Source organism: Tripterygium wilfordii, chromosome 17, assembly GCF_013401445.1.
Source record: "Tripterygium wilfordii isolate XIE 37 chromosome 17, ASM1340144v1, whole genome shotgun sequence".
NCBI classification, from domain to species: Eukaryota; Viridiplantae; Streptophyta; class Magnoliopsida; order Celastrales; family Celastraceae; genus Tripterygium; species Tripterygium wilfordii.
The window spans coordinates 4,418,356-4,444,658 of record NC_052248.1 but is presented as its reverse complement, the minus strand read 5'-3'; the positions used below and the strand labels follow the sequence as shown (position 1 = coordinate 4,444,658).

General features: G+C 36.5%; 2 protein-coding genes and 1 pseudogene across 7 annotated transcripts in view; 2 read left to right on the top strand and 1 right to left on the bottom strand.

Annotated features, from left to right (window-relative positions):
- LOC119982212 (mechanosensitive ion channel protein 1, mitochondrial) overlaps window positions 1-19,606 on the bottom strand; it is a 33,192-nt gene extending 13,586 nt beyond the window's left edge. The window contains exons 1-8 of one of the 3 annotated variants that reach the window (XM_038825463.1): window positions 19,451-19,606; window positions 18,250-19,168; window positions 17,874-18,148; window positions 17,321-17,421; window positions 16,519-16,626; window positions 14,895-15,116; window positions 14,758-14,790; window positions 1,522-1,633 (exon numbers count right to left, since the gene is read on the bottom strand). In XM_038825463.1, coding sequence (XP_038681391.1) covers window positions 1,553-1,633; window positions 14,758-14,790; window positions 14,895-15,116; window positions 16,519-16,626; window positions 17,321-17,421; window positions 17,874-18,148; window positions 18,250-19,061 — 1,632 coding nt within the window. In that variant the 5' untranslated portion in view covers window positions 19,062-19,168; window positions 19,451-19,606 and the 3' untranslated portion in view covers window positions 1,522-1,552. Of the gene's footprint in view, window positions 1-1,506; window positions 1,634-14,428; window positions 14,791-14,894; window positions 15,117-16,518; window positions 16,627-17,320; window positions 17,422-17,873; window positions 18,149-18,249; window positions 19,169-19,450 lie in introns of those variants that run through there. The other 2 variants (XM_038825462.1, XM_038825461.1) reach the window with 2 other exon arrangements.
- LOC119982293 lies at window positions 2,422-4,453 on the top strand (annotated as a pseudogene).
- Window positions 19,607-19,690: 84 nt separating the features above from the next.
- LOC119982213 lies at window positions 19,691-25,417 on the top strand. Of its 4 annotated transcripts, none has more exons than XM_038825464.1 (6): window positions 19,691-19,830; window positions 22,662-22,830; window positions 22,937-23,027; window positions 23,721-24,425; window positions 24,653-25,198; window positions 25,295-25,417. In XM_038825464.1, the coding sequence occupies exons 2-6, from the start codon at window positions 22,802-22,804 to the stop codon at window positions 25,397-25,399; spliced, it is 1,476 nt and encodes a 491-aa protein (XP_038681392.1). In that variant the 5' UTR covers window positions 19,691-19,830; window positions 22,662-22,801; the 3' UTR covers window positions 25,400-25,417. The 4 variants fall into 4 exon arrangements, with proteins under 4 accessions (XP_038681392.1, XP_038681395.1, XP_038681393.1 ...); XM_038825467.1 differs by having other exon boundaries at window positions 19,692-19,830; window positions 22,662-22,816; XM_038825465.1 differs by lacking the exon at window positions 19,691-19,830 and adding an exon at window positions 19,875-20,023.
- Window positions 25,418-26,303: the final 886 nt, after the last annotated feature.

Sequence of the window (26,303 nt, the reverse complement as noted above, 5' to 3'; positions counted from 1 at the left end):
GTCGAAAAAATTCAACGTGACATCTATTTGACATATCGGAGTGATCCTAATGGACGAACTTTGACAAACGGGAATGATACTATCTCTAAACTATTAGTAATATCTAACACTTTTAGTGCTTAAATTATACAACAAAATAGGTTGAGAATTTTGAAGAGCTAGGTATTTTTAGGATTTTGTGTGATGATATGTGTAAAATTTAAGCCAAATAGGATTACAGGTGTAAAGAGTACACCAACTGGGTTGTCACATACGATTTTTCTGATGCCGGAATCATTTGATGAACGAATGGAGTACCTTTAAATAGTTGAGGGACGATTTTAGGAGCAAAAAAAATTTAAAGACAAAAATGAAATAAATAAGATAGTTGAGGGACCAAATGTTTTGCCGTATTTGAAGTAATGAAATATCTCACTCAAGTCATGTCGTGTATTTGAAGTAATGAATTTGCTCATGTTTTGGGAGTTGAATGGAAGAAGTCTTCGAATGACATCTTTTCCTTAGGGCACTTGCAATGAAAAAGTTTTATTGGACCAACAAAGATGTTGTCTTTTGCTGATGTGGCTGTATTGTGAAACGTGTTTTGCTTATGTGGCTGTATTGGGAGAAGTGTTTTGTTGATGTGGATGTATTGGTATTTGGTGTTTTTGTGTAGTTTTGTTGTGGATAATATGGAGGAATGAAATGTTGTTGGCCTCCATGTTGGGTGGGAAGAGAAAGTGTATAAAAATTTTTGTTTTGCTGATGTGACTGTATTGGAAGATGTGTTTCCTGATGTGGTTGTAATAAAATACGTGTTTGACTTGACTTTTGTGTAATAGAGGTGTGACCCAGGATTAATTTTGTTGGGGACATTAACACTTGCACCATTACAAGTGCCCTTAGTGTTGAAGTTCGATTTCTTGGTTGATGGGCCCTATCGTATTTGTGCCTATCTGCAAATTATGAAGATCGGGTATATCTATATATATATATAAGATTTCTCTAAAACACACCAAATTTACAAACTAAGTTTATGGACGTGTAATCCGGCGGTTCAAATCAACAATAGCAAAGGTGGCCCCCACCCACTCATGACCTCACATGCCCCCATTGCAGTTGGATTTCTAGCTGTATGATATTCCACTACAGATGAGCTATACTGTTAGGGCAAATGTAATGGTGAAGTGGTATTGGGCCAACAAAGATGTTGTCTTTTGCTGATGTGGCTGTATTGTAAAATGTGTTTTGCTTATGTGGCTGTATTGGGATAAGTGTTTTGCTGATGTGGATGTATTGATATTTGATGTTTTGGTGTAGTTTTGTTGTGGATAATATGGAGGAATGGAATGTTGTTGGGTTGGGTGGAAAGAGAAAGTGTGTGGGAAGAAAAAGTGTATAGAAATTTGTGTTTTGCTGATGTGGCTGTATTAGAATACGTGTTTGACTTGACTTTTTGTGTAATAGAGGTGGGACCGGGCCAACAAAAATATTGGCCCACCAAACTAAATCCTATTGCATTTGCCCTTAGTTTAGCATCATCTTACTTTGATGTACTTCATTCTTCGTCATATCACTGAATACTTGTATCTTGCCAACTGCTGCCTAATCTAGCACCATGCTCCTTGATAATCCGAACAGACTGCAGAATTATGTCAAAGGAATTTTGTTGACAACTGCACGCCATTGGGGTCGTGATTTGTTGACAATCACCTGTAAATTATCCATCGCATGCATTAAAATTTGTTTGTGCCAACATGATAAGCAACTAAGGATAAGAATGAAACACTCTATGATAACTGCATTCGATGATAAAAAAAAAAAAAGGATTGGAAAATTTGGTGCGCTAATGTGACAAATTTTGGTTAAGAACTAAAAGGATCTTGAATCACTAAAGACTGCCACCATCAAGTCACTAATACAAATATAATACAGTGCAACTGTCATGCGAAATTTTCTTCTAAACTAACAAGCAAGCATATAAATCAATGAACCACGATCACATTGAAACTACGAATAATTTAAGATTAATTATAACTATCACTTAATTATGAGTTATGAGCACAAAAATGCTTCATCCATCTTAAAACTATTAATAGGATCAGATAGATTAGTGAACGATGTGCACTTGACAGAAAATGACTAGTTCAACTTACTTTTATAGTATCACCAAGGGAAAAGGGCTGTGAAAACTGCATTAGACAACCCACTTAGCACATTCCCAAGGATATCTTTGGCAGCAAATGCAGTAGCAACTCCTGCATTGTCAGATCTAAATATTATAATTGTGAATATGTTATACTAGTACTAGATTTGTTAAGTTAAATATCGAAGGAGGTAGTCCAAATTCAGTAACACATCACTTTCTAGTTTTTCAGCACAAGACCCATAACAGAGATAATAAACCTTCCAGCATGTGTGGAGAACCACGAAAGAAGATGAATGGACAAAAAAAGAATATCAACAGAAGACCGCACATCCACTGAAGTTGTACAGAAAGGAAGACCATAACATATAGAAAGACATTAGACTGATTATGGATAATATATTTTCAGTTGGATGGTACTCTAATGAGTGTTATTTCCCTATTTTTCTTGGAATTTTGTTATTTTAATGCTCATTTCATTGTCCACAGGTTATAGCTATCAAAGACACTATTCGACCTCCACAAAGGAAGAATTTTAATGATGTCTACATTGTCTATGAATTAATGGACACTGATCTTCATCAAATAATACATTCTAATCAACAATTGACTGACGACCATTGTCGGGTTAGCATCATTTTTACTCTTAGCATAGTTGTGTGGTAGGATTTATGTTTATCATGTCAATGTCAATGCAGTTATCTGTATCTGTATGCCCATTTTTATGTTTACCATGTCAGTACAGTTATCTGTACTGACATATTTACTTTGCATCTCTTTTGTTCTTCCCGGTTTTTCTTTTACAGGATTTTGTAAATTGTAAGATCCATAATTCATGACGGAATATGTTGTTACACGCTGGTACCGAGCTCCAGAATTGCTACTAAATTGTTCGGAGTACGCTGCTGCAATTGATATATGGTCAGTGGGTTGCCTACTCCGCGAAATCATGACAAGAGAACCCTTATTTCCTGGGAAAGATTATGTTCATCAGCTGAGACTTATCACAGAGGTACGCATCTTGATCTCAGTTAGTATTATAAACTGTGTGGTATCTTTACTTTTGTGGCCCACATTAAGAACATCCCCTCATTGCTTGTGATGGAATCCTTCAATTCTTTCACTAACTCAACAGTCAAATGATTTGTTCTTGTGATGGAATCCTTCAATTCTTCCACTCATTCGACAGTCAAATGACTGTTACTAGTGTATTCGTTACTTTAGGGCATTGGCCGCCTTTGTAGTGTCCTTCACTAGAGGAGTCAAAGAGGTTTTCTAAATTTTCTTCACATGCCTTCCCTTTACCTTGAAAATGCAAAATGACTATATTCATCTTGTCGAATAGCAGTAGGAGGATAGGACCACAGGAATAACTCTGGATATATGGGATCATTGGCGGGATTTGTGAATTAGTTTTAATGATGTGAGATGCTCGTTAAGGATGCCTTTTTTGTTTTCATTATATGTTATAAGTACTAAGGAATGGGGACAAGAAGTTCGGGAATTAAATCCGACTCCATTGCACTCCTTTTTTTGTTTACTCATTTTATATTTTATGTGCCAAGGAAGTGATGGTTATGGTGTTTTCTGTCCTTTGTAGTTCTATGTCAAGGTGATGAGCTATATAGCCTAATATAATATCATCCATCCATTGGGTGCATCTAACGTTAGCGCTTCTATATGTCAATATATAGTCCAGGAAAGATACAATAAGTACGCATATCTTATATGAGTTTTTCATTGCTCTGCTACTAGTGCCACCAACATTCTGGTTCATGACTGTGGAAGGTGCAATTTACAGGTGGCTTGTTCAAATATGAAACTACTTATTTTCTCCTCAAAACTGAGGTGATTGTGGAGTATGATAGCTTGTGCATCTTTTCCTTTCTTTGCAAAGCTCATAGGTTCACCTGATGACTCTAGCCTTGGTTTTGTACGAAGTAATAATGCCCGAAGATACGTTAGACAGCTTCCTCAATACCCAAGGCAAAAATTTGACTCTAGATTTCCAAGGATGTCCCCTGGTGCTATTGATTTGCTGCAGAAGATGCTTGTATTTGATCCTAACAGGCGCGTTATAGGTACGATGAGTCACAAATACTGTTCTATTTCATTGGGTAACAAGTTGTTTCTAACTTTCCCTGTTGTTTGCAGTTGATGAGGCACTGTGCCATCCATACTTGGCTCCACTTCATGATATCAATGAGGAGCCTGTTTGCCCAAGGCCTTTCAGCTTTGATTTTGAGCAGCCATCATTAACCGAGGAAAATATCAAGGAACTCATCTGGAGGGAATCTGTTAAATTCAATCTGGATGCCTGAGGATTATTACTGTGTTCTATGACTCCACCATACAACAATGCTATATAAAATCATCAGATTCCCTAAGAAACAATATGTCAAACTTATGTCATTGTAACAGGATTGACTTGCAAATTTTTTGTGAGAAAGACGGACTTTCACATGTTTTGATATTGATAAATTGAAACTTGTAGCAGAGCATGGGAGAATCATTAGCAGAGGTAATTTGATTTATTCCCTTTTTTGAGATTTAGGTGAAGGTTTTTACTAGTGTTAACATGGCTCTGCTTTCTGTTGTTCTGAAGTGAGTCACCGTAAATGCGCAATATGTAGTTGGTGAGTTGGTGCTGGCTTTGAGCTGATGCTGCAGGTTGCATTTAACTTGACAGTGAGACCCAACACGTTCTTTTCTGTATCTTGAAAGCAAATATGTATGCTTCGACTAGTTATGTGTTTGTTTATCATCTTTTTCTCATATATTGTCTGACGTGAGACTGCCAGAATCTGATATATAAGAGGTCATTTGGTTTACTCCATTTATAGAGATTTGAAAGACTACCCAGGCAAACTTTTTAAGAAACAGCAGCTTATTTTTGTTAAAGCCAAACCTAATAAAAACAGTAGAGAGATGGTATACTATAGAGGGATAGAGAAACATTAAAAAAAAAAAAAACACACACACACAGAAATGGAACCAACATAAGAAGATACTTGAACCATGCACACATAATCTGGAAATGACTCAGGAAATTCACTCTCTCTGTCCCCTTCTTGTTTTCAGCCTTCTCCTTTTTGGTTGCCTCCTACCAAAGGTTTCCACAAACCATTCATGTTTCCATGCGGTGAATCTGAGTCCAGCGACAACTCCAACAACCACTCCACTTGCATATCCAATCGCAACTATCATCCACAAAATATATGCTGAAGAACCACCCGAGCCTTGGTCATCTTCGTCAGTCGGATGCGATGGAGGTAATTCCCCTGCATTTCCGCACAACTTCGACAATGGGAAGCCACACAATCCCAAGTTGTCCTTGTATGAATTGTTATCAAATGTAGCAAACTGTTTCCCTTGTGGTATAGGACCAATGAGCTGATTACAAGAGACATTCAAGAATGAAAGGAATGTTAGATGCGCAAGCTCATGTGGAATCTTTCCGGAAAGCATGTTGCTCGAAAAATCCAATGATTCAAGTACTGTGAGGTTTTCTATAGCCGATGGGATATGACCTGAGAGATGGTTGTTGGAAAGGTTAAGTAAAAGGAGATTCTTCAAAGTTGCAATGGATTCAGGGATCTCCCCTTCAAATTTGTTGCTTGAAACATCAATAGCTGCAAAGACTCGTGGGAGCTTCTTATAATCCATGCTGACACCTTTGTTAACCAAAGTTAATTGATAATTGTAAATTGGATGGAGCCAGAAACCAAAACTCGACAAAGTCGTATTTTGTGCCATATACGAAAAGTGATCCACATCAAAATTTCTCATGCCATTCCACTTTTGAAAGTACTTAGATGGTAGAATGCCGGTGAAACCATTGTGGGAGATGTCAATGATCCGCAATGTAGAGAACTCGAAACCTGTTGCAGGACTTCCAACTGCGCCAAAAAGTTTGTTGGATCTCAAGATGAGGACCTGCAAATTATGCAGAGCTCCCAACCAAAAAGGGAATGTGTCGCTAATCTGATTGTCACCAACATGTAGAACCTCTAACATTGTATGATTAGCCAATGACCTCGGTAATGTTCCTTGCAAAGCATTATGACCTAAATTGATCATCCTCAACATACTTCCATTCGTTAATGTTTCTGGAATGGTTCCACGGAAAAAGTTATGTTCAAGATTTAAAATGCTCAGATTGTTCATCTCGTTGAACAAACATTGAGGAAACATGCCACTCAAGTTGTTGAATGACAAATCAAGCATATATAGCTTAGGTAGATGGCAGAAGGTTGAAGAAATCTCTCCACTCAAACTGTTGTTTGACAAGATATACATGATAATGGAAGGTGGTGGTCTGGGGACAGGACCTTGGATCTTGTTACTCTCTAGCACTAGGATATTTATATTACCAAGGCACGAGATCAATTCAGGTTGCTGAAAGCTGGTCAAAAAATTGAAACCAAGTTCTATGACTTTCAAAGTTTCTCTACTGATGTTCCATAACCAGCTCGGAATCTGGCCGTGGATTTTATTTCCCATGAGATTCAAGTACTCCAGTTTATCTTGGTACCTAAGGAAGTCAGGGAACTCCCTCAAGTTGCACGAGCTGAGTCCTAGCACATGCCACTTTCGAAGAGTAGCGTTTGAATTGGTCACATGCAGCAATGTAAAATCATTCTCTGATATATCAAAGGTTGTCATGTGTTGGAGGTTGAAAAATGGGTTTAGATCAACAATGCCCCTCAAGTGATTTCCGCTCAAATAAATAGCTTCAAGCTTCACAAGTTCTGAAATTTGAAGAGGAAAAGGGCCGTGGAATTCATTGGAACCAAGGTTTAGGGTGGCTAATCGAGTGAGGTTTGTTAGCCAATGTGGAATTTGACCTCTTAAACGGTTAGAAGTGAGTTGTAAAACATTGAGTCGAGTGAAGTTTTTGAGAAAGTGAGGGATTTCACCACCACTAATATTGCAATTCGGAAGGCCCAACTTGGTGATTTCGGTTTGCTTTTCAAGCCAGGACAAGGACCCACAACTAAAATTATCATTGCCTGAAATTGAGAAAGTGGTAAGTTGTGTAAGGTTTGCGAATGAAGAAGGGATTTGGCCAAAGAAGTTATTCAGAATGAGTACAAGGACATCGATATTGCTAAGATTACCGAAGGAAGATGGGATTTGGCCCCAAAACTTGCATTCAGCAATATTCAATTTAGTCAAGGAATGAAGGTTTCCTATTGAAGGAGGCAGTCCACCTGAGAATTTTGTGTATTGAAGCAATAAAGACTTGAGAGGAGAGCTCCAATGAAATTCAGGCAGATGACCAACAAGTTCTTCATTCATCCCCACATTGAGAAATTGCAGGTTAGGTAGTTCAAAAATTCCCATTGGAAATATGCCAAGCAAGCCACAATAATGGAGACTAAGAGATGATAATGAAGACAAATTTGCAACTTTCTCAGGGATTGCAGTAGATAAGTCTACATTGTCAAGATGCAGTTTCTCAATGTGAGTTAAATTTTGGACTAACCATGCCAGGTCAGGACTTGTGAGTTCCAGCATTCTTTCATTTGATTCATCCAAATCTCCTATTAAATCAAGAGATCTCAATCTACTCAACCCTGCTATTTCTGATGGAATCTTACCATAGAATCTGGAGGAGGAGAGATTGAGATAAGCTAACCTTTGAAAACTGCCAAACCCGGAAGGGATTTGGGAGGAGTTGAAATGATTGTCAGCGAGGTTGAGGCTTTGAAGGTAGCGTAGATGGAAAAGGCTGCTACTGGAATTGATAGAACCATAGAGGCAACTGCTACTGAGGTCAAGGCTAATGACGCGGCCGGTGTGCTGATCACACACCACACCATCCCACAAGCAGCAATCTAGATTCTCTCCTTGTTGATTCCACGATATCGTCTTTGGATAAGCAGAGACATCAGACGAAGCTGACTTGTCGATGACAAAGCTTTGCTTGAATTGCAGCAATGCCAAGCTGTCTTCATTGTGACATAGGAGTGGTGTCATGTGCCTGGGAAAAACCAAGATTAATAGCAAGAAAAGCAAGGCCATAAATCGTAAGTGATACAATAATACTGAAGAAGCCATTGGATATGATGAGATGATGAATAAAAGAGAGATACAAGCCAGCCGTTTATAAGCGTACAACTTGAGAAACAGTCGCTATCTTTACAATTTCAAAGTCTTCCTTGACTCCAAGTCAAGTCAAATCAAGTCAAGCCATGCCGTGAATTTGAAGTAATGAAATTGCTCTCTAAAGTCATGCCCCGTATTTTCGAAGTAATTAGTGGAGTAATTAGTCAACTAATTACTCCACTAATTAAGTTGTTCGTACTAATTACTCCACTAAATATGTTGTTGCCATCATGGTGAATTACCCAAGTCACTCCCATGATTGTTGCTCAAATCACGCTACTATCAATCTCCATCAAGTCTGCTATTTTCCTGGCTGATTAGCTTCCACTTGGTGCACTTTTGTCATCTTCGTGGGCCTAGGTTTCAATGGATGCTCATCTATGTCTTGCACCAATTCTTCTTAAATACCCATATCATATCACAAGTCAAGTCATGCCCTGTATTTGAAGGGCAAAATATAACATTTCATATCTCAACTATACCCCTAGTTTCACTTTCATTCTTAAACTTTTTTTTCTCTTAACTTTGTCTTTCAACTATAGAAAGATATCTACTTCGTCCCTCAAATAAGAGATTAGTTGGAAGGAAAAATCCAACGTGACATCTATTTGACATATCAGAGTAATCGTAGTATGCAAACTTTGACAAACGAGAACGATATTATCTCTAAACTATTAACATCTAAACACTTTTAGTGCTTAAACTATACAACAAAATAGATAGGGGATTTTGAAGGGTTAGGTATTTTGAGGATTTTGTGAGATGATATGTATAAAATTTAAGCCAAATAGGATGATAGGTGTAAAAATTATGTCAATTGGAATGTCATATGTGATTTTTCTGATTCCATATTTATTTGATGGACGAGCGGGACACCTTTAAATAGTTCTGAGACTATTTTAAGAGAAAAAAAAATTTAAAGATAAAAATGAAATCATCGGTTTAATTGAGAGAGACTAAATGTTTTGCCGTATTTGAAGTAATGAAATTGCTCAGTCGAGTCATGTCGTGTATTTGAAGTAATGAAATTGCTCATGTTTTTTGAGTTGCATGGGATAAGTCTTTGAATGACATTGACAGGTCTTTTCCTTTTGAAGTGTTGAGGTTCGATTTCTTGGACGATGGGCCCTATCATAGTTGTCCTTATTTGCAAATTATGAAGATCGAGTTTTTATATAGTAACTGGCTAATCCCGCACATCAAGATTTTTTATATCGTAGTCGTAGCTGGCTAATCCACATATTCAATTTTTTTTATATGGTAGCTGGGCTGTTGAATAATCCACATATTTTATTAAGAAAATGTTTTGACGATAGACGAGTTTCTCTTGGCAGGGGCCGTTGTTGCGTCTTCTTACTTCATCGATCCAACGTTGCACATCTAGATCGATCCAATGATACCTACTGAAATACTCTCTCTGTTTTCGTGGTAAACGAGTTTCTCTTGGCAGGGTCCATTGTTGCTTCTTCCTACTTCATCGATCCAACATTGCACATCTAGATCGACCCTCCTGATAATAACTATGGAAGGCCAGGATTCAAATTTGTACTTCGGTGCGCCAGTAGAGGTTATTGAATCGATTTCCGCCCTTGTCCCCTGTTTCTCCTTTTGGACCTCTTGTAGGCTAGGGAACTATGCTTTTTATTCATATTGCAAATACTTGTTTGCGACAAGGAGAAGTTGAGATGAATTGTAGAGATAACTTGCTATGTCTCCTTTGCTTCTGTTTGGTCATTTCATTTTTTTTATGTGTTGTTTCATAAAGGGCAAGGATACTTGGGGCAATAAGAAAGAGATGTCCTTATTAAGAGTGGATCCCTTGTTATCATGACAGTGATTTATTACATTATGTTTTTGACAGTGTATTTGTTTCTCAATTGTTAGTGCATTACGAATTATCAATGTATTTAGCCCAGTTGTTCATTATATTTTACCAACTTGATCAATGGGTATACCCATTTTTTATCAAGTTCGATTGTTATCATGGTAGTGACTTAATACATTATGTTTTTGACAATGTATTTGTTTCTCAGATATTAATGCATTATGAAATACCAATGTATTATACTATAGTATATGATAGCGTAATAATAACAAAGTCATTATATTTTGTAGGTGCTATTACATGAGTTATTACATTTTATCAGGAATTTATGTATTTATCTAACAAATGTCTGTTTCAATATTGAAAATGATTTTCTTTGTTATTTACGCTCATTGTCAATATTTTATTTAGCATTTGTTAGTTATGAGTTTATGTATGACAGTGCATAAATACACTACATATCAGCATAGTGTAATTAATTAATTAAAATGTATTTATATAACAGACAATTCTTCGTTTTGTCTTAGATACTTGGAGTCTGCTTCTTTATCTGCATAATATGGATAGTAAGTCTTGGCTGGAGAATCTGTACTTGGAGAAAGCAAAGTGGGTTCCTATCTTTATCAAAAAATACTTTTGGATTGGAATGTCAACAATTGGTCGGAGCGAAAGATGTTAGATGATGTTTTGGGCTGAAAAATTTACTTCTGGCACATTGCATCTTCCCACGGTGGAGGAAAGATGTTAGAAGATGTCATTCCCGAGTGAAGATAAACTTTGATGATTGGACAACCACAAATGAGCAAGTCCGGTATGATCATATGTGTAAGACATTTGCTCGGTTGACAGATTTGGCAGGGAAAATGAATACCATTATTCAAACGTCATCAAGTGGATTGAAGGGTGCATAAATAACATGGCAACAAAACCAAGACAAATACCGATTGCTTTTTTGACAGTGGGTTCTTCAATATCGAATGATCCAATAGTCAAAAGAGGGAAAGAACGTCCACGCAGTGTGATCAAGAAGAAGGTTTCAAGAGGAATTATGGTGCTAGCACAAGCAACGTAGCTGGAGGGTCTGGAACGAATAGAGATCTAGGGAGTTGAGTTTTTAAGATGTGGTTGATTATGTTTTATCTATTTATTGGCGTAAATTTTAGTTGGTATGTCTTTCATTATGAAACTTTATCAATGGGTATACCCATTTTCTGTCAAGTCTGATTGTTATCATGGCAGTAAATTAATACATTATGCTTTTGACAGTGTATTTGTTTCCCAGATGTTGATGTATTACGAAATACCAGTGTATTTAGCCCAGATGTTCATTACATTTTATGAACTTGACGTGTTTTTTTTTACTATTAATAGTTATGTACATTCATGTGAGATGTTCATCAATAAATTCATCAATCGATATGGGAAAAAAATCCATGGACATACTAATTGCATATGCACTTGATAAGTGCTGAACCTTTAATACCAACTAAGTAATAAGGCTTACTTGCCTTTTAAGTATCCGAAAATAAAAAAAATTAACTACTGTTTACATGGATCAATTGGCATAAAAAACATGTATTCCCTTCCCCATTACATAACTAGATATATGCCTTGTTCATCATTTCGACTTTCTTGTTGTGGTACACATCCCATGAATATCCATCATCATTCATAAAGTTATGAATGTATTTCGCCCTCTATTGGCAGATATCTGTTTTGGTCAGCTTCTTCTTTATGCTCACTTTGTTGAATATCCAATCAATTACGTACATGCATATTAAGCCGCGTCAGCGCATTTATATATCTTTTCATTTCAAACATTTAAACAAAAAAGACAAAAGGACCTACTAAACACAAATACATTATACACACTGTCAGTGTAGTTAACTATATTTTTCAAATCAACCATGAAACAAAATAAACTACTAAATCATAGAATGAGACATCAAAAGCTATCTCCCAATTATGCTAGTATGTATTCTGCAAGTGTATTTATATAAATTTTCTAACCAAACAATGAAACAAAAAAAAAAGGACCTACTAATCCCATATACATTACGTAGAGTGGCAGTGTAGTTAACTATATTTTCCAAACCAACCATGAAGCAAAATAAACTACTAAATCATAGAATGAGACATCACAAGCTAAATTCTCCAATTCTACCAGTATACATTCTATAAGTGTATTTATATCATTTTTCTAACCAAACAATGAAACAAAAAAAACAAGAGAACCTACTAATCCCAAATACATTATGCATATTGACACTGTAGTTAACTATATTTTCCAAACAAATCATGAAACAAAATAAACTACTAAATCATAGAATGAGACAACACAAGCTAAATTCCCCAATTATGCATTATGCATTATGCAAGTGTATTTATATCACTTTTCTAACCAAACAATGAAACAAAAACAACATCAGGACCTACTAATCCCAAATACATTATGCATATTGACACTGTAGTTAACTATATTTTTCAAACAAACCATGAAATAAAATAATTACACTTTTCGTTATGACAGTGCAATATGAATACCGGACCAAACAAAATCCATTGAAGATCGAACCCAAGCAATATGAATACCAGACCAAACAAAATCCATTGAAAATGGCAACAAAAGTCATTGATTTACCTTGCTTCGTTGTGCTTCTGTTAGTTTTTGAGATCGAATCCAAGCGTTATGATTAGCAGACCAAACAAAGCTTGATTTGTGCCGGATCTACCAAATACACTAGAAGTCGACGTCGTCTGTAATAAATAAAAGTCACCGGAGTAGTATCTCCGTCGATGGCGGTCTAGATTAGGTCGTAGGTTTGAGAGAAAGAGAGAGGAAGAGAGAATCGCGTGAGAGAAAGGAGAGGGAGAGACAAATGAGAGAGAAAAGTGAAATATGAGGAGAGATAAGAGTGATTTTAGGGTTTGATTTTTGAATTTTAGATTTGCCTTGTCACTCGCTTATATAACTTGCCATGTCATTATGTACACTTATGGACACTAATCCTATGTATGAGTATCACTACTGATTTTATTATGAGAAAAGAAATTTTATTTGTACACCACTAATATACTAACTTTACACTATTTTTAAAATTTTTTAATTTTACATAAATATCCTTGTTTAGAATAACATATTAACCATTAAACTAAAAATAAAAAAAAATTTATATTTACACACAAAATTAGAAAGTACTAAGTCTACACCACAATTCTCCCAAAAAAAAATAAAGTTTACACGCCAAGAAATTTTACAAAAGAAGATCGATTTCATTGAAAAATCATAGAAGATTGGAGATGACAAGCTACAGAAGGATTATACGAATAAATATCAGCTACAACATCTCGAAAACAACATTGTCGGGAATGAAAAGAATGGTTATGGGGAAAATATCAATTTTTTAGGGTTTTTTTAGTTTTCTGTACGATCCAGGAACACCCACCGTTTATTTGGCAGAAAAAACACAACAGACTTTCATTTTTTTGGAAGAAAAACAACACAACCCTATCGATTTTTGGAGAGAAAAATCGAACCTGGTTTGTTGATTTTTCGTTTTAACAGTTTTTAACATAAAATCAGCACATGGATTACAATTATACACACCCATTAATGCTATGTAATAATTACTTTATCGATCTTGTTCGATTTGAGAGATTTTCAATAGTAATTTACATATTAGAGAGATTTATAAATCAATGGTCTTTCCTCTCTTCAATCTACGACTATTTGACTTTGATATTGGGCGTCTTCTTGGTCAGAATTGCAAATTGACACTTAAACAGTGGGAATTGCTGTCTGGTAATGGTGAAATCGGTAAGGGAAGGGAAGGGGCCGTTGTGGGTTATGATTATAATGTGTGTAAACTTAACAATATTCTTCCTAATATTTTACAAATAAAGGCTATTTTGGTCTATTCATTAAAATTTGTGTGTAAACTTATAAATTTTTGATGTAAACTTATAATCTTTTAAAAATTGTGTAAAGTTAATATTTTAGAGATGTGTGAATAAAATTTCTCTTCCATTATCCACGACGAAAGTCTTGGACTTGGCTTGTCTTTATTAAGAATGGACCTGAACCATGTAAAGTTCAAGGGCCCAATCATAATTGTCGCTACTTACAAATTATGAAGAGCGGGTATTCGGGTTCTTAAGAATCTTAAGAATCGAAATAATATATCGTTCCGTTTAATTGAGTAGCTCATCTACACTACTAGTTGGGGATCAATCTTTTTAGTTAGAGAACTGAAATTACATTCCACACATGCAATATATACATCTTATTTGGGGTTTAAAATATTTTTTAAAATTAAAAAATAAATAAATTTGTATTTTAATCGTCTTATAAACACAACACAACGATATAATTTTTTAATCGAAACAAAAATCAAATGCAACCTGAAAAGTGTATGAAATTACATCATGTAAACACCTTTCAATTTCCATCAAAATGAACCAAAAGTCGCCACTTAACCAACAAGTTAATTCAACATCACCGCATTTTCTCAAAACTCTTGGACGGATTTTTGTAGCTGTATGATATTCCACTACAGATGAGCTGTAGTGTTAGTCTAGCAGCATCTTGCTTTGATGTACTTCATTCTTCGTCATATCACTGAATACTTGTATCTTGCCAACTGCTGCCTAATCTAGCACCATGCTCCTTGATAATCCGAACAGACTGCAGAATTATGTCTTGTTCCGCAGCATATAATTCATCTTTCCTCTGTAATAAACAACTATCAGTAAAATGAAAAACTAAAGTGAAATCACGTATAGCATGGTAAGTCTGAAAGAAGCATAGCTCATTGAAGTGAGAGAGGAACTTACCATATGTATGAGATTATATCCAAGAGTCAGTTCAGCAAAAGAGCTTTCTACACGAGACAGGAAACAGTAAGGGGCTTCTTTATCTGTAAAAACTTTTGAATTGGACCTTAGCATGCTCTTAACGTCGCCTGATATCTGAGGAATCTTGTCCAAATCATTAATATGCAAAGGAATTTTGTTGACAACAGCACGCCATTGGGCACGTGATTTGTTCACAATCACCTGTAAATTATCCATCGCATGCATTAAAATTTGTTTGTGCCAACATGATGAGCAACTAAGGATAAGAATGAAACACTCTATTTTAAGTTTTCAACATAATATGGCATGCATGTCATATAAGCCTTATCCATTGGGCATAATTTTGCGAGCATGTGCAATGCATGAAACTGCTTGTCAGAGAGTATTGGATATAAATTTGCAAGCATGTGTAAGGGACAACACTGCTTGTAAAGAAGAGATTCACATTAAGATAAACCATAAATTGAGAGGAAAATTTAGCCCTAATCTTGAATTATTTGCATTTCAAATGATGCTCATGAGCAATTCAAATACAGAAATGATAGCGATGGATTCAATGGATCTAAGAAACATAGTTTTGTATTAATGGAACTAGTGTTGTTAAAATGCAATGCATATGTAAGAAAAAAATTAACATGTAAAATAAATTAAGGTAAAGTACACATTTTCCAACATATATAAGTCAATGCTGAAGTAGTAGAGCTTGCTTTAATGCGTTGTCAATAAGCCAGCTCTAAATTGCAACTTCTGAGCCCAACCCAGATTGAATTTTGAAGAGATTAGACAGGCCTAGTTGCTGTGGTGTCTATAAGTTTATGCTCCATCCTTCACATTACCCATTCAAGACCAAAGAGAACCCCGAAGTGCCCCCAAAACCCAACGAAAAAAATACCAGGCATGCATTTCAAAGCCTGTTGCCTCACCTTCAGGAACATGCCTAGGCTGCCCCAATGTGGAGGTTCCTTGCTAGGAGGTCACAGGGCAATTGGGGCACCGAGCATGTTATTACCTGGCACCTTACTAGAGGATTCACAAGGATCGCGGTATGCACTTATTCGACCTCAATTTTTAAATGTACAAGCAAAATGAAACAAAAATGTATACTCCACATAATTTGGACAAACAAGAAATAGTCCTTCTCCACAGCAAGTCATGAAATCAACTAATCATTTGCAATCATCATTCTTGATCCCATCTTCCAGAGAGCACCAATCACATGTTAAGATTGATACATCACAGAGAAAGTCATCTATTTGACAAGTATAGACCAAACATTTAGAATTTTCCAATCATAATGCAGATTACTGTTTTCCAATGACTGTTGAAAGTGTTTTTTTTTACTTGTTTATCAAGCACAAACAATAGTTTTTCTGGTGCTGACTCTTTAAGGTAAGCACTAAGGTCAAAGATAATTGAGTACCAAGAAACAGAGTTGACTGACCAAACAGTTGGAAATTCAGAAATTAAATAGATTGATAAACTAGCATACTGATGGTCTTAGGGTAGACAAGTAGCCATTTTCACTTATGCTGTAATGATCGTGCACAAGAGGAGACACAAGAGTGAACATGATACAAGACTGTCTGAGGGAGAAACAACCTACCTGGCTAGAAAATAAAGAATTCGGAACCAAGACAGGAAACTTCTCCGGATTCAGTAACAAAGTGGTTGTAAATCCCATTTCCACCACCTGCCCTTCTATGGATCCAGCCTGAAACGAGAATATTTTATTTACTCATATTGGAGAAATAAGCAGACATACTAAAAAGATGAAAATATAATATTAAAAAAATTAGTCAATTTCACAGGCCTGCCTCCTTTGTGTTCATAAAGAACCATGCAAAAAGTACTGGCTTTCCTGTTTCAAAGAAAAGGATTGACAAATAGTGGAACACTGGAACTTAAACTGGCTAGGTAACATAACCAAGTATATCTTAAAATGATTGTTGTAGCGCAGTTTGACAAGACAGTTTTCTCTCATCCCAGGGTTGCCAATTAAACATTCTTATTAAAATTTGATAACAGCATGTCACCATCAAGTCATTAATTTGATAACAGCCTAAATCCATTACATTCATAAAGGGTTTGACAAAATTTGGTGCGCTAATGTGACAAAAAGGTTACGAACTAAAAGGATCTTGAATAACTAAAGACTGCCACCATCAAGTCATTAATACAAATATAATACAGTGCAACTGTCATGCAAAATATTCTTCTAAACTAACAAGCAAGCATATAAATCAATGAACGACGATCTCATTGAAACTACGAATAATTTAAGATTAATTATAACTATCACTTATGAGTTATGAGTACAAAAATGCTTCATCCATCTTAAAACTATTAATAGGATCAGATAGATTAGTGAACAATGTGCACTTGAGAGAATGACTTGTTCAACTTACTTTTATAGTATCACCAAGGGAAAAGGGCTGTGAAAACTGCATAGACAGCCCACTTAGCACATTCCCAAGGATATCTTTGGCAGCAAATGCAGTAGCAACTCCTGCATTGTCAGATCTAAATATTATAATTGTGAATATGTCATACTAGTACTAGATTTGTTAAGTTAAATATCAAAGGAGGTAGTCCAAATTAAGCAACAACATTGCGAATAAAATTGCTTACATGATTACTAGCTTTTACCAAATGAAGTAAGCTGATGCAAGTAAGAATAATCATATAACTGTTATGCAGAGGTATATTTCACCCATGTATCCATCAGTATCTATATATTTCGTTCTCTAAGTTCATTCAAAATATGACTGACTATCTTTTAATGACTGAATAAGGGAGGGTTCTAACATCAAAAGACATACGAGGTGGTTACCATTCAATCAACTTACGTAGAAAAATTCGAGATGGAAAATTCATTTTATTTGGTTTTTTTTTTTTTACCACAATATCATTCATTAGTGAACAACCATAAGAAGCATGGGGTTTATGGCCTATCCTCACCTCCTATACCACCCACAGTCAAAATAGATTGCACAGCCACACCACAAGCTTCAGCTAAAGCCATGATTCCAATTACAAAAAGACCAATAGAGGAAACTTTGTCAACAGTCAATAACCTCTGCCTATCCATCCCAGATAAACGCTGAGAAACCAATACACGTGCAAAAACGTTTGTCTTCCATCGATGCAAAAACCATATAAACGATAAAATAATTGCACCCTTCCAAGCTTCTGCAATATGTGATGCTATGGTGGTGGGAGCAACCATCATAGCACTGCAAATCAAAGTCAAAGAGAAAATAGTGAATGAAAATAGCAACAACATCCATCCGAATGAAAATATGGAAGGCAAAAGCCTAATTATGGAATCACCCACATTTCTGAAAATGCCAAGAACGTGACTAGATATCGCACTGGGTCCTCCAAAGCACCCCAAAAACTTTTCTCGTATGGAACTTGCTCTCCTGGTGGGTTTCCAGATAATATTGAAACAGGACTTTGCATAGCATACTTGTGGAATTTCCTCAAAAGCCTAGGCATTACCACCCAAGCCAATATAGTAGCAGTTAAAGTACAACTAATTGGAACAACCACATCTTTCAGATATGGATGTGAATCCAATAACTGCTGAGCATGAGGTATCACTTCATCAGACACTTCTTTAGCTTTTTGTCCAGTATAAGTCACAGCATCCACAGCACTCTGCCAAGCATCCTTAACCTTATCAACCCAATCACCTCCACCCAAACTACTGTTACTAATATCCACTTCATTTGGCCCAGAAGAAGCAAATACTTCAGAATTCTGGGGATTTTCAATTTTTCTAGAAGGAGATGAAGAATATGACCGGCTGCTGGACATGGGAATTAACGAAACAAATGGACTACCACTTCTAAACCACAAAGTTGATGATCTCGAATAAGGTTGATAGATCGATTTGCTGTTGTAACATCGGGTATCAACAGAAGAGTCAGAACCACGACATCTATTAAGAGTATTTTCAGTACACCCCAAGAGTTTCCATTTGCTATCAATGAAACTACCGTTTGAATAAGCATATGAAGGCATCAGATGATTATGAGCAGCATGTTTGAGAGGATTTATACTAGGATTGTATAATCTAAAAGATTGTGTTCTTAAAGAGGGATTAATGGAGTTGCAAAGTGATTTTAGCCTAGCTCCAGCCATTCCAACAACTTAGTCGATAAGCAGAATCTACCAGTAGAGTTCAAAAATTGCTATCTACCGACTAAAGAAGGCGAATGTAAGCATAGAGCTTGCGAAATGAACCAAACCTGCAAAAAAATATAATGAAAATCCCAAATCAACAACCATTCTCAGTAACTAGAAAGTCCAGAAGAGTAAACTAGGTCATAAATTACAGTATAATCACATGAATAATTGCTATCCCCAATCTAGCTAGTCCTGACCAATAATCAGCGACAAGCATTAACAAACCTCCTCAACGTGAGGTGACTAAACTAAAATCTGGAACCGCTACCATAAAACAATCAATTTACAGGATTTGAAAGAACTTCAAGCAGAAAATGAAATTGGTCAGAGAACGAATTGCTTACTTGCTTTTTCGATTTTCGGCTTCATGGATTTTAGTTTAGAGAGAGAATGAACAAAGTGGAGCTTTCTTTGCTTGGTCTACAAGTTCTTCGAAGAAGAATCAGAGGACGTTTTGTCTCCACCGCTCACTAGTACCATCGGACGGTAATGATAGATACTGCGATCGACGCAATTCGGTTCGATGGACAATGGAAGCGGTTTCCGCTTTCTGTCCGTAGGATCATGTGGACAAATCTGGACCGTTGATTACTAAAAGTTAAAGCAACCTGTAAATCTCTTACCCGGGTTGGCCGGGGCCCTGTGGCGTTCTGTAGACAAAATCAACCTCAGGCCTTTCCCTCTCACTCTCTGTATCACGCTCTAAACATGCCATTTTAGACAGGTATGCATTTTCTTTGAGTATTTCTTCAAATGTGGCTTGAGATTTGGGCTTCTTTTGTTCGTTCAAGATTCGTGTCTTTCGTCGGTTGAAGTGAAGTGGTTGGAGTCCTGATTAGCAGATGATTTTTGGGTGCACTGTTTATGTTATGATTGTATTGCTGCGTGGCTTGTTATTGAATTTGGCAATTGAACAGGTTTACAAATTATGTAGTTGAGAAACATTTCTCTTTCAGGATAGAGATTGAAAGATTTGCGATAGTGCATGAAATTTGATTTCACCTTGTCCTCGTATAGTAGATTCTGGATGTTAGAAATTTCACTGAAAAGAGAATCATCTTGTTATTTCATTTTGGCGTAATTGTCTGGCTAAAATGTTTTGCAATTTCAAGGTGTTGCAATGACCTAATTGGCTTGGCCAGTGTAGCTGATATTTTGTTTTTGTCCCCTAGATACACTAGTTTCCATTTCTTGTTTTGGTGTTTTGGAATTGATTGAGATTTTGTTGTCTGGCAGTCTAGTTGGTAATGCGATATGGATCTACATCCAAGTTTCTTCGTTTCAATGAGCTTTTCATATGCTTCGGTTAAAACTGTTTTATTTTGTTATTTCTTTGATAAGTAATTATGTTACTGATATATAAAGCTGAAAAGAAGTGGAAGAAAGGTGGTATTGACACAGTACATGGGGAGATAAGGGAAATATGTCTCTTTTGAACATATTTAGTATTCATACCTGAATGGATATTGTTTGATTTCTTGAATTCATACAAGGAAAGAGATCGATATGCATTTTTCTTTTTGGTTATTTGTATTGAATTCATGGGTTGGTTGGCATATATTGTTTTGTTTCAAGAGAAATTGTACGAAGAGAATTATTTAAGGTTCAAGAATTTCATTATTTTGTCTTGTTTCATCCTTTGTACATTACTTTGAAAGTTTGAATGATGTTTATGACTTCATATTTTACTCTGATGCACTATCTATATGGTTTTTTTTCACAATTAGATTTGATTTTCTTGATAAAAAGTAGTAATAGTTGGTGGTGAAAATCTTTGGACTCTGGTGAGTTCCTTAACAATTCTTTTTCAATGGTTCTTTTCTCTAATTCTCTACTCATGATTGGCAGTGTAATTTAGTGGCTTAAGGAGATGACTTTATTGGCTGATCCAATAGTAAAAGTCTTAATTAGTCTGCAGTTTTATATGTGCTGATCATATATGTTCTAAATATTGACTTGATGGGTTGGCTGGCTTCTGGTTTTGGGTTTGCTCCTTGCTTTCTTTTTTTAACTGTGTGTAATTCTCAATGCTTCCCTGACAAGTTAATTTAGATTATAGTTAACTGAGAACATTCTGAGGCCCACCAGTTTGATTCTTTGTGAGGGTGAATCTTTGCAAGAATAGGACTATCTCACGGGGAAGCCTGTTTTGAAGAAGATCCTATGATTTAGGTTTTTCCGTTTTGCGGAATGGATCCTAATTAGTTGCTATATCCCAGGAACTCTATTTTGTAACTGCCATCATGCATAGTACATACAAAAAAGGACACACTCAGACCTATTGCCTGCAACATGATAGTTATAATTTGCATGGAACTTTTAATTATCTATCAACAAAACTTTAACTATTCTTCATTTTTTTCAATTGAGGGAACGTGAAACATGTTTGAGACTTTGAGTACAGTCTGTCTTGGGTAGACCTGGTGCATCTGTGCAATACTGCAATGTATGGTCATCCTATTTGATATTATCCCATAGGACGTTTTTATTGATTGTTAATATTCTCCCTGCAAATAACAAAAAAAATCTCTGGCATTTTGGTTGCATTTTGCAAGTCAATTTTTGAAACCAGTAGTGCTGCAAATTACTGGTTGGCTGCTCAAACTGTCTGGAAAAAACCTTGCATCAGTACTTAACTGGGTTGCAGATAGCAGTGGCATAATTAGATTTCACCCATTCCTTTTCTTTTTCTAGACTTTATTTATCTTAAGCAAACGTGTTTTGGGAGATGCGAGGACTGGTTACAAGTAGTATTTTTATATTCTGGTTGTCAATTTAATATTTGAGTATTGACACTTCCGATGTTGGACTATGTACAACATAAGCATGAAAACGTTATTCCCTTTTCTAGAAGAAGAATATGAAGATGTTATGCACTTTTTAATTATTAATATAGACATTAAGATGAGTATGTGTGTCTTAATCATAAACCGTTGTGTAGTAGTTAATTGTGAAAGTTGTAATTTCCTAACCCCCCATCCATATCAAAAGTTTTTGCATGAAATTGCAAGATACTGCAGGCAGAATTTCTGTAAGTGATCATTTGACCAATTTATTACCTCTTTTTGAAAAATTTTAAATGGGGCAGAGATCTTGAGAAAACAAAGTCATGTTGAATTGGCATAAGCCAATCAGAATTTTACCCATAGTTTAATTCATAAACTTTTTAAAAGTCGAATAAACCAGGCTTTCCTTACATATTTGTTTTCTTTTGTCATTTTCTCAGCAAACTCCATTGACAATTTACTTGGCTTGAATCGTCCAAGCCAAGTTCAATCTTTTGTGAGGAAATGCTGTCGGGCAATTATATACACTTTCTTAAGTTGCACGGTGGTTGTGTCCCTTCAATAAACAAGTGATTTTTATTTGTCGCAGACACCAGGAGAATTTCCTTGTTACTACTAGGATTATGGTTTCCTTCAGTTTCATAGGATTTGATTATGGATAGCTTTTAGTAAGGTTCATGCTACTTTTTTTGGTATATAGGCATATTGTAGTTTTTATTACATTCAACAGTATTTGGTCCTCTTATTCATACATATCTCCATTTTTCAGAATTAAATGCTCCATAGTCGACTTGAAGCTTGCACATTCAATTCGCTGGGAAAGACTGGAAGTCCACTGGTGTTTCTTCCGTGGGAATTTCTTCAGATACATTGGGGAATAGTGGTTTGCAAAATGTGATTAGTTATCTTATGGAATTGATGCAAGTATGCTTCACCTGGTATAGTTATCTATTCCCCTGTCTTATGGAATTGGTGTAACTGATGCTTGAAGTACAAGCAGAAATGGAGAACAAGTGTAGGTTTAACATTGATCTTCTTTCCCAGGTTAGAGAAATCAATTTGCTCTATTAAAGCAACGAGCAGCCCAAAGAGGAGAACAAACGTAATTTTAAGAAATTCAGGCACTGCAATGGAGGTAAATTGCAATTCTTTTATCTATTTATTTTCTAAAGTTGTCTGTATTTCATCTCCATTAAAAATAGTATGAGTAGCTTTATAGTTCGTTAAAAATATTATGATTAGTTTTGTAGTTGATGCTCAGTTAACCAAATGCAATTTTCAGATTTCCAAAATATTAATATATTTATATCGATTAATTGTACGATATATAGGCACGTACGATATCTGTATTATAATATTATATAGATAAATATATGCTTAAGTTAGTAAATTAAAAGTCTGTGTTTGTTTGTTTGTTGAAGAGTTTGGTAATTAAGTAGTTCACTTTCAACCAACTTCTATCATTATGTCTATCTGAGTATTTGTTGTGTTTATCAATGACACTGCAACTTTGTTCCCTTATATATATTTTTGTGTTTGTTCATAACAGAACAACACCGAGTTTTTCAATATAATATAATTTAACAGTCTTCAAAACACTACGAATTATCTTCTTTTTATTCCAAACTTTGAACCCTCCATATCAACCATGAAACTTAAACCAAAAGATTTAGAGATCATGAAAAACCATGCCTTTTCGAAGTTGATAGTGTGTGTCATATTTTTAGTCACTATTTTCTCCCTATTTTACTCACTCAGAATTTTGAATTATTCAAAACCATGTATTATAGAAACTCCCCTGAGACTGAGAACCTTTGATCATCACCAGTATGATGAAGTAGAAGTCTTGTTGCCACCGCCGCCACTACTGCCGCCGCCGCCACCTCCATCAAATCCAACCCTAAAAGGAATATCAACCTTATACAAGAAGACAGATCTTCACCAGATAGTGTTTTGTATTGCGGCCTCTGCAAAAATTTGGGATAGGAGAAAGGAGTTCATCAAGTTATGGTGGAGACCGGGCGAGATGCGGGGTGTAGTTTGGTTAGATGAGCCAGTTGAAATTAGTGTAGAAGAGGAGAAACTCCTGCCTCAATTGAAAATCTCAAGCGACACTTCGAAATTCAAGTACAAGCACCCGAAAGGTGATCGGTCTGCGATACGAATATCGAGGATAGTGTCAGAGACATTCAGATTAGGGATGAAGGATGTGAGGTGGTTTGTGATGTGTGATGATGATACACATTTTATTGTTGATAATTTGATGAGGGTTTTGGATAAGTATGATCACAATGAGTTTCATTATATAGGGAGTTCATCGGAGAGTCACTTGCAGAACATAAAGGAATTCTCGTATGCCATGGCTTATGGTGGTGCTGGTTTTGCTATAAGTTACCCGTTAGCGGAAGCGTTGGCTAGAATGCAAGATAAGTGTATTAGGAGGTACCCAAGTTTGTATGGCTCCGATGATCGTGTTCATGCTTGTATGACTGAGCTTGGCGTTCCTCTCACCAAAGAACCTGGATTTCACCAGGTTAGTATTTATTGCTTTTATGTACACATCAATGTTTTGTTTTTGTTTTAGTTGGGTCGAAACCCAGAGCAAACCACGCCCTTTGAGCCAGGTTAGGCATGCGTAAACCCACCTTGCAGACGATTCCTGTTTTTTGACACACATTGTAGCTGGGTTAAATGGATTAAGGGTCTGTTACAGTCTGGAATGCTTTATGATTTTTCTTTTCTTTTTTTTCTTGTCATCAGTTCGATTTGTATGGCAACGCATTCGGGCTACTGGCAGCGCATCCAATAGCGCCTCTTGTGTCTCTTCACCATCTAGACATAATCGATCCAATATTCCCCGGCGTGGACAAGGTCGAAGCCTTAAAACGGCTCAAGGCCCCGATGAAGCTCGACTCCGCCGCCTTACTCCAACAATCAATTTGCTACGACAAGTCTCGAACTTGGACCATATCCGTCTCATGGGGCTACGCGGTTCAAATAATTCGAGGCATAACGTTGCCTCGAGAAGTCGAAAAACCCTTACGAACATTCCGCAACTGGTACCCAAAAGCCGATTACACCAAGCTCTCCTTCAATACTCGCGAGGTTCCTCGTAATTCGTGTCGCGCACCGTTTATTTATCTGTTGACGAATGCAGTGTATAATTCAAAGAAAAATGAGACTGCAAGTGAGTATGTGAGGAATGGAGTAGTTAATCGGCGGTGTAGAGGAAAGAAAGCAGCAGATCGTTCTGAAATAGTTCGAGTGGAGGTTTATAAGAAGCCGAATCCATCTCTTTGGGACAAGGTGATTGATGATGAAGTTAATTTCTGAATATTTTTACTTGATTACACATTTTGTGATTTTTAATTGATGTCCGTGTGTGTGTGTTTTTTTTAACAGAATCGAAGAAGAAATTGTTGCAGGGTATTGCCTACAGAGAAGAAAGATACCTTAGTTGTTGACGTAGGTGAGTGTAGAAAAAATGAGATTATTGGAAAGCAATGACTAAATTTTCAATTGGTAGAAATATTCCACCCCATAGATGTCGATGCTATCATGCAAATTCCTTTGGGAGATGTGGGGGCCAAGGATGTTCGCCGATGGAGTTTTAATAGTAATGGCCATTACTCTGTCAAGAGTGGTTATCATGTCTATGAGAACTGGATTCGTGGTGCAATGGGTGCCCCTTCGTCCAGTTATTCTTCGGAGTCTAAATTCTGGAAGGCTATGTGGTCGGCCGAAGTTCCACCTAAAGTGAAGTCTTTTATTTGGAGGTTATGCAAAGACTTTATTCCCACCTTTTCAAATTTGCAGTCGAGATCGTTAGAGGTCCATAATGGGTGTTTATTGTGTGGAGTGGATTATGAATCGTCAAGGCATCTGTTCGTAGAGTGTAAGTGGGTCCGAAAGTCCTTGAATGCAGCTGGATTATCTCATATAACAAAGCCTGTGAGGAGTGCTTCTACATTTGATTGGCTCTGTGATGTGTACCTGGATGCAACTAAAGAAGATTTTAATCGAGTGCTTATTAGCTTATGGCAAGTGTGGTTCGTGAGGAATAAAGTCCTTCACAATTCCTATATTGGCAAACCCGAAGAGGTGGGGATTTTAGTTGAGTGTATGCAGCTTGATTACAAGGTGGCCCAGACCATTGGAAATGACAGGCAAGGGACCTCTTTGGCAGTGATGTCAAGAACATGTTGGGACCCCCCTCCATTAAATGTAGTCAAGATCAACTTTGATGCTGCTATCAAATCCCCTCATGTTGGAATTGGTGTGATTGCTAGGGATGATAAGGGGAATCATATAGCCTCTCGCTTTCATTGCATGGTAGCCCCTTCGGATCCTTTTTTTGCAGAGTGTCTTGCTGCTAAAGAGGCGTTGAAGTTTGCCATTTCTATCCAGTGTA